This window comes from Nomascus leucogenys, chromosome 12 (assembly GCF_006542625.1).
Source record: "Nomascus leucogenys isolate Asia chromosome 12, Asia_NLE_v1, whole genome shotgun sequence".
Classification (NCBI taxonomy): Eukaryota; Metazoa; Chordata; class Mammalia; order Primates; family Hylobatidae; genus Nomascus; species Nomascus leucogenys.
Genome location: NC_044392.1, coordinates 58,759,779 through 58,772,607, shown reverse-complemented (window position 1 = coordinate 58,772,607; position 12,829 = coordinate 58,759,779). Strand labels below are relative to the sequence as shown.

Below are 12,829 nucleotides of genomic sequence, written 5' to 3'. Positions count from 1 at the left end.
GCTACTATGCCAGGCTAATTTTTTTTGGTTTGTTTTTTGTTTGGTGGGGTGCGGGAGGTAGAGACAAGGTTTCTGCATGTTGCCTAGTCTGGTCTCGAATTCCTGGACTGAAGTGATCTGCCCCCCTTGGCCTCCCAAAGTGTTTGGATTATAAATATAAACCACCCTGCCCAGACAATTCTATACATTTATAATGGGAAAGAAAAATAGTAGAAAAATAATCCTATCATAAATGCACAACTACAGTATAGAATGCACTCTTGAGGGTTAATTTAGGGAATAAGCTCCAACTTATAAAGCTGTGTCCACGGGAAAATGTCTTCCTGGGCTTGCTTAAGTCACTGTCCCAAAAGCCCCTCAGCAGCCTCTTGGTGGAGAGTGAGACTGTCATTGCCCAAGAGGATTCCTCTGTCCAGGCCTTTAGACAAAGCCTGGCCGGTGGGAGGGAGTCCCACTGCAGCAGCATCACAGAGCTGCTGCCCAGAAAGGCACAGTAACTCGGGATTATAGCTTTCTCCCCAGGGCTCTGTGGGGGAATCCCTCTGTGTAGGAGAAATTCTGGAATCCTGATCTCCCCCTTTCCCTGCATGCATCCCACTCCCAAATGCAGCCTTGTTCCTAGGTTCTGAGCCAGCAGCAATTTGCAAGCCTGCCCCTAATATTCCTTGCCTACTGTCCTTCTGAAGGACCTGGCATGAGTAAGTACCCAAGAGATATAGCCCCTTTATGGGGAAGCACCCACAGAGCTGGCCCCAAGGTGAAGGTGACCACTGTGGGGTGGGGTGGGGGGGAGCTTAAAAACTTGGCTTGTTTTGCTAAGTTGCCATGACCCTACATTAAGGTCATTAGACAAAGATCCCCTGGCCTAAGGCCAATAAAAATGACACCATGACTTTCCCATCAAATCTGGCTGCTTCTCTCTTGGCTGCAGAGAATCATTAATATTTGGTCTCTCTTCACCAAATGGAAAAAAGAAGGAAGAGGCTAGAAGGCAGTTTCCTTGGATGAGCAGAAGTGAAATCAAATCTCAGCTTCTTGCCTCCCCCGTCTAACTCTCTCCTGCCTCAGGGCTTTCCACCAGGACCTGTCTGGAAATCTTATCTCAAGCTTTAATGGCTTATGCCTGGGGCTCCTCTGGATGTGAAAAGAAATTCCTTCCCACACAGTACCTGCTATTACATGACTTACCCTATCATGCCTCGTAAGACTTTAAGAAGCTTCTGCCAGCCACTTTAAAGGATAATTGTTCCCATACTGTTATATTCTGTTCCTGAACACTTAGGTATTTTGGCAAAAGGTAGGGTCAATCATCAAATATAGGCAATGGATGAAAGGGTATGTCCTTGTACCTGACTGCAGAGCTTGGTGGCTTCAAGTTGTGGGGGCAGCAGGGGAGAAAACTGCCACCAGCAACCGGGTATAGAGAAACGGAGGCTGAGAGACCAGCCGATGTCAGGAGTGAGGGGGAGAGCAGCAAATCAGGGGAGTGTAGTGTCATGGAAACCAAGAGAAGAAAGAGCTCAGGGAGGTGGTGGGGACATCTGTGTTGAATGCTGAAGTGAAGACAAGATAAGAACAGAGGTGTAAACATTAGACTCAGCAATGTGGAGGTGATTAGAGGCATTGACAGGAACGCTGTCTTGGTATAGTGGGGACAAAATCCATCTAGAGTAAGTTGAAAAGGAAATAAGAATATGTTGCTAAGTGCTTTATGCCTTAGCTCATGTAACTCTTATAACAATCTTATTATGTAGATTCTAATATTATCCCCATTTTACAGATGAGGAATCCAGGCACAGAGAGGATAACTAAATGGCCCAAGGTCACACAGTTAGAAAGTGAAAGAGTTGGATGGACCCAGACAACCTGGCTCCAGCCTGTGCTTGAAACCTCTACCTCACTCTCCTTTCACAGTGCCCTGAAACCAGGATGAACACTCACTCCAGACAACATTAGCAACAAGTGCTGAAAAGGAAAAAAAGAGAGACGGGGTGGGTAGCTGGAGAGGTTGTGGGGCTGAGAGAGGGTTTTCTTTCAAGACAGAAAATCCTGATACACGGGTTGCATGCTGATGGGGATAATAGAGGTGCGGCGGAGAGATTGATGATGTCTGCGCACAGAGGGGCTGACCTTTGATAGGAGCTGAGCAAATCCTCTGGTACCAGGAGGGGAGGCAGAGAAAAAGGGCACCCGGTGAGTGTAGCAGGTAGTTTTGGATGTGAAAAGATAAAGGAGTACCTGTCTGCTGGTTTCTCTTTTCTCAGTGAAGGGTAGAGCAAGATAATCATCTGAGGCTGGGGTGGGGAGAAGGGATGGGGGTTGCGAGAGGATTGAAGAGGGAAGAGAGGTATGAAATGGCCATTCTGGGGGTGGAGGTGCCAAGAAAACACAATGAGGAGGCAAGGCAGGGAGCTACAAGAGACAATTCCTAAATTTTATGGATGCACTCTCTGTCTCTCAAATCTTTCATGGTTTTTATCTATGAAATTTTTCATTTTAAATTGCAGAAAAAGAAAGAGGAAAAACTGCCTGCCCTCTTTCCCATGACCGCTGTGCTGGCAGCAGCAGGAACACCTCTGAAGTGATGTGATAGGAAATCAGAAGCATTGCAGGCAGATGGTTTGAGATTGTGAAAAGCGCACACAGAGAGAAATGTAGCCTGGGTTTCTTACCTGTAGAAACTTCATGGCTTTTCCTTTGTTTTCATCAAGACCCATCTGTGGCTCTTTAGCACATTTCTTAAAGAAGAAGGTGGAATGATAAATGATCCCAGGTGAAATTTATATCTATCTGGATTAAATCCTTGTGCTTTTCTGGAGGAATCAGGGAGCACAGAGAGGCTGCTAATACAGAGAATCACCTGGAAGTCTTGTTACGCCACAGGTTACCAGGCCCTGTCCCCAGAATTTCTGATTCTTTGCAGGATGGGGGGAATGAAAATTTGCATTTCTAATAGTTCCCAGGTGATGTGGATGCTGCTGGTTGGAAGACCATACTTTGAACATTGAGTTTGGATGGGGAAGGCCTTAGGGTTCATCTAGTTCACCACCTCAGGTGGCAGAGGATTTCCCACACCTCACAGAACAAGGACTAGAAAGACGATATCTGAGTCCATTGAAATCCCAAAAGATTCCAGACACAAAATGTCCTTAAGTCCAGCTGCTATTGTTGGACTTGTCATTCGTCTCCCTCCCTGCAAGTCTCTGTTTTTCTGCAAAAACATCAGAGGGACTAATTTGAGAGTAATTAACACATAAAGTGCTAACTAGATACAAGACGCTGCTCTGAGCTCTTTACTTGTATTAACTCACTTAGTCTTTATAACAGCCCTGTGACCTAGGTGCTACTATTATTAATGCCCAATTTACTGATAAGGTAATGAAGACACAGAGAGGTTAAGTAACTTCCTTGAGGTCACCTAGCTAGGAAGTGGAGAGCTGGAATACATCCACGGATCAGACTAACTCCAGTTTCCACATTATTTCCACACTTTTGTATGGCAAAAGTAAGTATGTATGAAGTCTTGGTCTCTCAGATTTGTGGATTCTTGGTGCTTGGGTAAAATGTGGTCTGCTAGGGTCCAACACAGTTCTTAGCTAGGGTCCCTGGGCAATATAGGATCTTGAAAAAAACCCTGTTTTGGCCGGGCGCAGTGGCTCACGCCTGTAATCCCAGCACTTTGGGAGGCCGAGGTGGGTGGATCATGAAGTCAGGAGATCGAGACCATCCTGGCTAACATGGTGAAACCCTGTCTCTACTAAAAACACAAAAAATTATCTGGGCATGGTGGCATGCACCTGTAGTCCAGCTACTCAGGAGGCTGAGGCAGGAGAATCACTTGAACCTGGGAGGTGAAAGTTGCAGTAAGCTGAGATCACACCACTGCACTCCAACCTGGGCAACAGAGCGAGACTCTGTCTCAAAAAAAAGAAAAAAGAAAAAACCCTGTTCTACTATTTTTAATGCATGGCCCTTGAACAAGCTGCATACTTTATTCTGATTATCCCATTGATAAAATGAGGTGTACTGACTTTCTGAATTTTTAAGCTCTGAAAGCATATATATGTATGTATGTATACATATATATACATCTATATACATGTCCTGTATATGTATATATATGTGTATATGTATATGTACATGTATGTATATGTATGTATTTGTATATATACGTGTCATATATATATATATATAGAGAGAGAGAGAGAGGTCTCGCTCTATTACCCAGGCTGGAGTGCGGTAACACCAATGATGGCTCACTGCCACCTTAACCTCACAGGCTCAAGCAATTCTCCCACCTCAGTCCCGAGTAGCTGGGACTACAGGCATGTACCACCACACCTTGTTGATTTTTGTATTTTTTGTAGAGATGGGGTTTCACCATGTTGCCCAGGCTTGTCTCGAACTCCTGAACTCCTGGACTCAAGTGATCGCCTGCCTCAGCCTCCCAAAGTGCTGAGATTACAGGTGTGAGCCACCGTGCCCAGCCAGCATATAATTCTTTTTTTTTTTTTTTTTTGAGACAGAGTCTCGCTCTGTCGCCCAGGCTGGAGTGCAGTGGCGCAATCTCGGCTCACTGCAAGCTCCGCCTCCCGGGTTCACGCCATTCTCCTGCCTCAGCCTCTCCGAGTAGCTGGGACTACAGGCGCCCGCCACCACGCCCGGCTAATTTTTTGTATTTTTAGTAGAGACGGGGTTTCACCGTGGTCTCGATCTCCTGACCTCGTGATCCACCCGCCTCAGCCTCCCAAAGTGCTGGGATTACAAGCGTGAGCCACCGCACCCGGCCCAGCATATAATTCTTACTGAGTTTCAGTCACTCCTTACTCCTGCACTCATTCATCTAGAGCAGCTGCCTGAAGCAACACAGACCAACAATCCACAGGCTCCAGCTAATTCTGGGAGCAGCTCTTCCCGTGGCCAGCTAAGAAGAATTCTGCCATGACAGTCACTGAGGAGGTGTGTTTTTGCCAGTGATGAAGGGTTCTGCTTAACTAGCAAGAGAATAAGCACGGCTGATTAGAAAGGTAATTTTTCAATAAAAGTAGGTATAGAGGACTAGGTAGTAACGTGTTGTTCCTGCCATTGGCTGCCTAGGAGAAATTGAGCAGGGTAACTTGCCTCAACATTTGCATCTATGAAATGAAGATGATTAGGACTATGAGACAGTTTAGCTAATTAAGCATTACCACGTGCTTGGTCATAGTCGCATCGCTCCAATTGGTCCCTGAGGTTGTTGTTCTTGGTGTCAGCAGTGCCTCGTCAGAGATCTAGACGCTGAGCTTGTACGCACTAGGACCTCTCAGATGCACCTCACCCACCCTGAAGCTCTTCACCACCAACTTTTAATGCTCTATACTGGCATTAAAAGAGTCAGACATTTAATAAGTCTAAATCCTAGCATCCTCAGGTTTAGAGAAGGATTGTGTCTCAGATTCGTGACAACAAAAGGTGTGGTGGACTTTATTATTATCATTTGTTTTTGTAGAATAAGAATCTGGAGAACTTTATGAGTATTCTCCAGAGTTCTTTTAGAGCTAACTGAATTTAAGAGATCCCTGGGGCAATTAATCCAAAGTATACCCTCACTGCAACATCTATTTCAGGATCAGAAGTGCCAGTGGAGTCGTGAAATTGAAGTTAACAAATTTTTATGGAGAGCCAACCAAGAACCATGGATTGCAGAGGGAGTTCCAAGTAATGAGTATAGCAATAGCTAACATTTATGGAGTTCTTAGGATGTGCCAGGAACATAATTATCACATATCATTCATACAGCCCTAAGAGTTAGGTACTATTATCTGCCCCATTTCATAGATAGGGCAATTGAAGCTCTTGGAGGGTAAATGTTCATGGTGGCACAAGGATTTGAATTCTGATGCATAGCCATAGTGCTACATTGCCTCCCTACAACAATGTGCAAGACAGAGTCCCAAACCTCAAGGAGCGAACCCTGGTGAGGGAAACAGTCACCAGGAACAGATATTCATAAACATGGCTGACTGTGAACATAAGATGGGCAATTGATGGCAACTAGAAAGATCCTGTAAGACTTCAAAGTGGAGGTGGCATTTGAGCTGAATATTGAAAGAAATGAGTAGCATTGCAACAAGTGGAGATGGGGGAAAAGCATAACACTCAGAAAATCATCTACCCCCAGTGGGGGCAGGAACACAGGTGCCACCTATTTAAGTCTTTCTTCCAATGGACAATTTATCTCATTTTGCAGATTTCTGTCCTGTTCATGGGATGGACTCAGAAGGTTCTGAAGGCTCAGATTTTATAGGCTCAGGGAAGCTGAAAGTTGGACACAAATATGGCCTGTGCTGAGATCTCCTCAGCCCAGGCTCAAGCAAGATTTTCTTACTAGACAAGCTTCCATGGTGTTGCGAGGCACTGTTTTCTCTGACCATCAAGGTCTGAGATGTCAGAGCCAGGCACCAGCTTGCAAACTGAGGAGAAATGGGAAACAAAATTCCAAAGAAACTCCCTGAACCTCCTTGTTCCAGGCTCCCTCATTCTCTACTTCATCCACCTTCCTCTGGTAGAAAGATCCCTGCTCTTTCTCTACTCAGTAGCTTCCTTCCTGTGACATGTTTTTATCAATCCCATTGTCACTAGTGATTTCAGATGAAACAGGGCAAAGTTTTATGGATCACTAGCCTTGTGTGTTCCATGAAACTCCGCTCTGTTGACATCCATTAGTCTGTATCCTGGCCTCTTACTACCTATCTTGCCATTTATTCTCAGCTCTTTCCCTGACCCCCCTCTACCTCTGCCCACCCTTGAATGTTGGTGTTCTTCAGCTCTCCATCCTGGCCCCTTGCTTCTCTTCCTCCACGTGCTGTCCGTAGGAACCACCCTCTATGACTATTCCTTGCCCTTGAGCTATTGACACTCAGATGTCTATCCCCAGCCCTGACCTCTCGTAGTTTTAGCCTCATGCCTTCTGCTGCCCAGGAAGCATCCCCATCTGAAGGTCCCAGGGGAATCTCAAGCTCAACACATTAACTAGCTCTCCTCTCTCTTCCTTGTCCCCAACTCACTGCACCCAATCCAGAAACACGGAAGTCATTCCAGGATCTGCCCCTTGCCTCACCTACTCTTATTCTGCAGCATCCTACCTGCCCCTCCAATCATTGATCAAATATCACCAGTTTTAAGTCCAGTGTTTCCTGAATCCATTTTCCTCCTGTAGTTCTTTACTCTCACTCTTATCTATGCCAGGTCCCTGTCATCCTGTATACTCTGACCACAACTGTTTCCCAAGTCTTCTTCTGACCTCCAGGCTTGCTGCCCACCTGAGATGAAAACCACCTTGACCCCCCTCTGAAGGCTCTGAAGGCTCAGATTTTATAGGCTCAGGGAAGCTGAAAGTTGGACATCAATATGGCCTGTGCCTGTGAGGGCTCCTCATCACCACAAATCCCAGTTCTGAGTCTAGCAAAGAAGGCCCAGTGTGACCTGGTGTGACCTCTCAGCCTCATCTCCCAGCATTTCCTGCCTCAAACTTCATGTTGTGATGATAATACAGAGTAGTGTGCAGCTTTCCAACACACCATGCTCATTCATGAGTTTTATTGTATTTGATTTAATTCTGGTTCCTCTACCTAGACAGCCTTTTCCACCCTTCTTCATCTGGGTCTTACGAACTCATTTTTCAAGACACAGCCCACCCATTCTCTGGCTCAGAAACCCTCCCCAAAAGCCTTGGGTGAGGGAAGTGCTCCCCTTGCAGCCTGTACTTATTGTCTGAGGACTTAAGGGTGGCGCGTTAGAGTTGTTATGTGGGAGTCTTTCTCCTCCGTTAGGTTATGACCTTGACAGCATCTTAGTCACTTTTACCCCATTGTCTAGTGCAATATTCAGGACACAGTAAGTGCTCAGTTAATATTGTTGACTGGAACTTAACCCCCTCAGAGGAAGGGTTTTCTACCCCTGTCCTCCTAGCAGGCGCTCTGCAAATGTTCCTGGAGCAAATGCTGCTGCTGTCAACAGCCATGATGGGGAGAGGGGAGGAAGGTTCTAGTCACACAGTTCCTAAATGTGCACGGAGGCCAGGCACAGTAAAAACTGCACATCAGCATTCCATCCCTGAGCAGCGTGCATGCTGAGAGTGAGATCTGAAGGAATTAGGCTCTCTGGCAATTATGAATACTTAGGAGAATCACTCACCGGGTCTGCAGAGGATGGCAGGCCCTTTCTTGAGCGTTCCCACATCACCACTGTCATGATCACCTCCAGGAGAGGTATTTTTATGAATTAAGGCCATTATGACAAAGGGAGAGGGTTGTTAGGGTCAAGAGTTCCCCCAGGCAGGCTCCACCTGCATCCCTGAGATGAGCTTTCATGATCCTGCTCCCCACTGAAGCTGCTCATTGGCCCTCTTCCTGGAGGCCCCATGCACAAAGGACCTGCCACCCTCATGGACAGTCACTGCTTCTGAAACTGCAGAGTGTGAATAGCTAACAAGGCACGCAGGGGCCAACAAGAGGAGTCTCTGTTGATTCCAGTGGGTTTCTGAAGGGTGGGGGATCCGAAGTTTGAACACCCACCTCCTGCTAATCCTCCAGCAAAACCAGTCAGACTGGATGCAAAGCATTATGAGACAGCCCACACATCCCATCTGACCTTCGAACAACAGAGCCACTTGTTGCAGGAGGAGGGTTTCATGTCCTTGGGATCAAGGCTGGAGGAGTGGGGGGCATGGGGAACTGGGACTGACAGGAGCAGGGGAAGGGCGGCAGGGGGAGAGAGCTTGGGATTTCAGAGCAAGATCCCCTCATGCACAGTTTCACAGTCACCTGGCCTTAAAACTGAGGTGATAACGAGCCTTCGCAAGGCAGTGGTGGATACACTGCTCTAAGACACCTAGTGCAGGGCAGGGAAGGAGTCACTCACAAAATGCTGGCTCCTCTGACATAGGTGCTTCTTAGGGACATCCTCTCAGGGCAGAAGGGTCTAGAGGGGAAGCCCCGGCCACCCACCGCTTCTCCTGGAGCACAGTGCTGTAGCCAAGCACAGGGGCGGGGGGAGAAGTGCTGCTGCAGCCACCTCCTCCAGCCCTGCAGAGCCCTTCACCCCTGCTACCCGGCAGGTGATTTCAGATAAACGTGAGTCAAGTCAGGGAAGCTGATATTTTGTTTCAAGGAAAAGAACTTCCTGGGCTGCCTCTGGGAAGTAACATTACTCTCGTAGTCTCTCCACAAACTTCTCACTGTTGACCTGAGGATTCCTTTCCTCTCTCCTTCCCTCTCTTCTTTTCTTCCTTTTGTGGGAAAAAGAAACAAATTGGAGGACTGGTCCTTCAAACAACCTCTAGAACCAACAAGTATCAGCCTCCCTAAACACTGTTCTGAGTTGTGACTGACACTGAATCAATCATTTCAAGAAAACCCTGCACTTTCCATCTCTTTCCTTCCAGGAGGGTAAATGCTGTTCTGAGGGAAAAAGAGGCAACTAGAATGTAGCTCAGGGGAGAAGCAAAACGTAGGGGAGGGAACTTGCTTCCTTCTTCCTCTCTGGGGAGTTCAGCAGCAGCAAGTTCTCCTCTCCAAGGAGCTCCTAGGAAAACTAGGGACCCAACCTCTGAGATGGGGGGGCCTGGGGAGGGGTGTTGGTGTGAATTGCTCAAGAGTAGCAAGAAATCACACCCACAGAGAAGAATGAAAGCACATTCTCCTCGTTCCCCCTGGGGGCTGCATAAAGAGTCCTCCTGCATCCCCTCCACCGTCGCAGTCATGGATTCCCTGCCATCCCACCATGCAGCCCACACCAGCCTGCTCAGTGTCCCCACGGTGCTCACAGCCTTGACATCTCAGGGGAATGCCCAGCTTGGCACACACTCCCCTCAGTCCAAGCTGCCCAGCATGCGCCAGCCCTCCATGGCAGGCCACCAACCAAAACCCTGAACAGGTGCCTTGAGCAGCTGAGGTGGGATGTTAAGTCAAGTCCAGTTAGGCTCTTGTCTGGCCAGGCTCCCTCTGGCCCAATGCTGGATTAGATAAAATTATAGGTGGGGTCCTATGGGACAGCCCAGCAGTGCTCAGCATCCCCGAAAGACCTCACTGCTGTTCCCTTCACCCATAAGGATAGAGAGAAGAGTATATACTACCTCCAGAAGAGGATCTGCCCCAGGGAAGCCATGGCTGGGGAAGGTTCCCAGCGTATCTGGGTACTGGCTGAGTGGAGCTGCCGCTGCCCTCCTTGGTGACTCACAACCAGCTCCCGTGTAGTGGCCTTAAATAGTGTGTTCAGGCCGGGAGTGGTGCATGCAGCTGTAGACGGCTCAGGTATGAGGAAACGGGCTGAGCAGAATTCCCTGCAGGCACAGTGGCTGCCTGCTCCAGCCAGCCAGCCAAGCCAGGGGCTCAAAGCTGCCTTTCCAAGCCTTGACTTTGGGAGGGTGATGAGGAAAAGCTTCCCAGGCCCTTGCTTCAGGGCCTGTATTCAGCAGGACTTTCCTCCTGACTGTGGAAGGGAGCTGTAGGGAGGGAGATTTAATCTCAAAATAAGAAAGGACTGGAATAGCTCAAAGTGTCAAACTATGCTAGGAGCCTTGGGGCCAGGAGTCCCCATGTCTGCTGGTAGATGACCCTCAGACAGAGGCTGGGTCACCACTGGTCAGGTCTCTCGTGGAGGAGACTCATGCTGGGGGACCTCAGGAAGGCCATGAGCTGAAGTGACAAGACCACTGAGTTTGTCACTCAAGACTGAACTTGCCTAGGTCTCCTGAGATGCCCAGCTGGGTGTGCAATTCTCTTCCAGTTTCATTTCAGTGGGAGTGGGAGAGGACCAGCACTTCCCACCTTGCAATTTTTTTGACTCCAAAAAGACACTGAATGTGCTCTGCTTCAACTGCTCCTCTCTCTGGAGATCCCAATACCCAGAAGCTATCGCTGTCAAAGGTGAGTGGGTTAGCAAAAATCTCTGACATTTCATCCAGCAGATTGCCAACTAGGCAAGATTCTCATTAAAGCCTAAACCTTGCTCTCTCTCTCTCTCTCTCCTCATTGTTTCCTCCAGCCCCCAGGAGTACCTTGGATGGGAAAGTTTCATGACAGGTTGCCCGGCTTACTGCTGCTGCTGACTGACTGTGTTTGCAGTGAAGGTGCTCCAGGCCTTCAGCAGCATCCTCCTAGTGTTGGCGTATGGGCAGGTGGAGCAACCATTGAGTAAAGATGGAGCAGGAAGGGAGAACTGAGTGGTGAAAAGAAGGCAGCAGGAGAGGGCAAGGTCACAGTGGAAAGACCTTTAGAGTCAAACAGCTAGGCTCAATTTCTGGGTTCCCAATTAATCATGTGGCTTTGAGAACATCACTTTACTTCAAGGTGTGTCTCACCAGGTTGGAGAGAGGGATAAATGAGAGGGGGTCTACGTGCCTTCCCTTCCCCAGAGCAAGTAAAGGGCGATGCCCTGGAATCTATGCAGTGCCCGTGCTGAATGGTCACTTCCCGGGTCTGGGGAAGCTGAGGGCAGTGGGAGCAGTGGTTTCTGTAATTCCAACCAAAGGCACAGCGATTCTGCCCTACCACCTCAATGAGCCTTAAGAAGAGCAGCTTCAGCTGGGCACTGTGGCTCAAGCTTATAATCCCAATATTTTGGGAGGCCAAGGTAGGAGGAATTTTTTTTTTTTTTTCAAGACTGAGTCTCACTCTATCATCTAGGCTGGAGTGCAATGGCGCAATCTTGGCTCACTGTAACCTCTGCCTCCCAGGTTCAAGCGATTCTCTTGCCTCAGCATCCCGAGTAGATGGGATTATAGGTGCACCACTGCACCCAGCTAATTTTTGTATTTTTAGTAGAGACGGGGTTTCTGCATATTGGCCAAGCTGGTCTCGAACTCCCAACCTCAAGTGATCCACCCACCTCGACCTCCCCAAGTACTGGGATTACAGGCATGAGCCACTGCGCCTGGCTGGTAGGAGGAATTCTTGAGCCTAGCAGTTCAAAACTAGCCTGAGCAGCATAGTGAGACTTCGTCTCTACAAAATTAAAAAAAAAAAAAAAAAAAAAAAAAAAAAAAAAAAAAAAACAACAAAAAAAAGAATCCTTCTAGTAAGAGACAAACAAACAAAAAATTAGCAGGGAGTATAGTCCCAGCTGCTCAGGAGGCTGGGGCGGGAGGATCACTTGAGTGGGGGTTGAAGCTGCAGTGAGCCATGATCATGCCAGTGCACTCCACAACGGGCAACAAAGCAAGATGCTGTCTTAAAAAAAAAAAAAAAGCAGCCCCACCTCAAACACCCTGGGGCAGAACCATGGAGTTTCTCTCTTCTAGCCATGCATCATCACTAAAGGGACAGCTAAGGATGACCCTGGAGGGCAAATCAAGACAACTCAGCAGAGACACCTCCGAGTGAGAGGGAAAATGCAGCTGAAGTGGCCCACCTGTTAGAGGGCAGGCATTACCTGGCAGGGATGTGGAGCTGAAAAGCATTCTGCTACCTCTGGAGAAGCAAATGGACAGTACTCTGGTTCTGACTCCAAAACCTGAAGAGTATCACACACAAAAGAATGAGGGAAATCATTACAAAGCAACAGCCCAAATGTGTGTGTGTGCGCATGTGCCTGCGTGTGCATGTGTAAAGAGAGAGTCTTGGAAACATCGAACTCTCCAGCATTTGAAATCCTCTCTTGGCTCCCCTGACACTGTTCTCTGAGACTCTCACTAATGCCCCTCACTGTCTTGTGCCCAGGCCCTTTTCCTTCACCTCTCCTGTAAGTGATAGGGGTCCCTGTGGTCCTGTCCTCTGCCTTTTCTTCTCATAGCACACATGTGCCCTGGGCGACCTTGTCCACTGCTCTGCTTCAGCTGCTCTGGAGATCA

The 12,829-nt window shown here is 48.0% G+C and overlaps 1 protein-coding gene across 4 annotated transcripts in view; it reads right to left on the bottom strand.

Annotated features, from left to right (window-relative positions):
• The window catches only part of VTCN1 (V-set domain containing T cell activation inhibitor 1), a 68,843-nt gene extending 58,598 nt beyond the window's left edge, over positions 1-10,245 (bottom strand). Inside the window, exon 1 of one of the 4 annotated variants that reach the window (XM_004089971.1) lies at positions 10,115-10,245. In XM_004089971.1, coding sequence (XP_004090019.1) covers positions 10,115-10,146 — 32 coding nt within the window. In that variant the 5' untranslated portion in view covers positions 10,147-10,245. Of the gene's footprint in view, positions 1-2,672; positions 2,892-10,114 lie in introns of those variants that run through there. The other 3 variants (XM_003268049.2, XM_004089970.2, XM_004089969.1) reach the window with 3 other exon arrangements.
• Between the last annotated feature and the right edge of the window lie 2,584 nt (positions 10,246-12,829).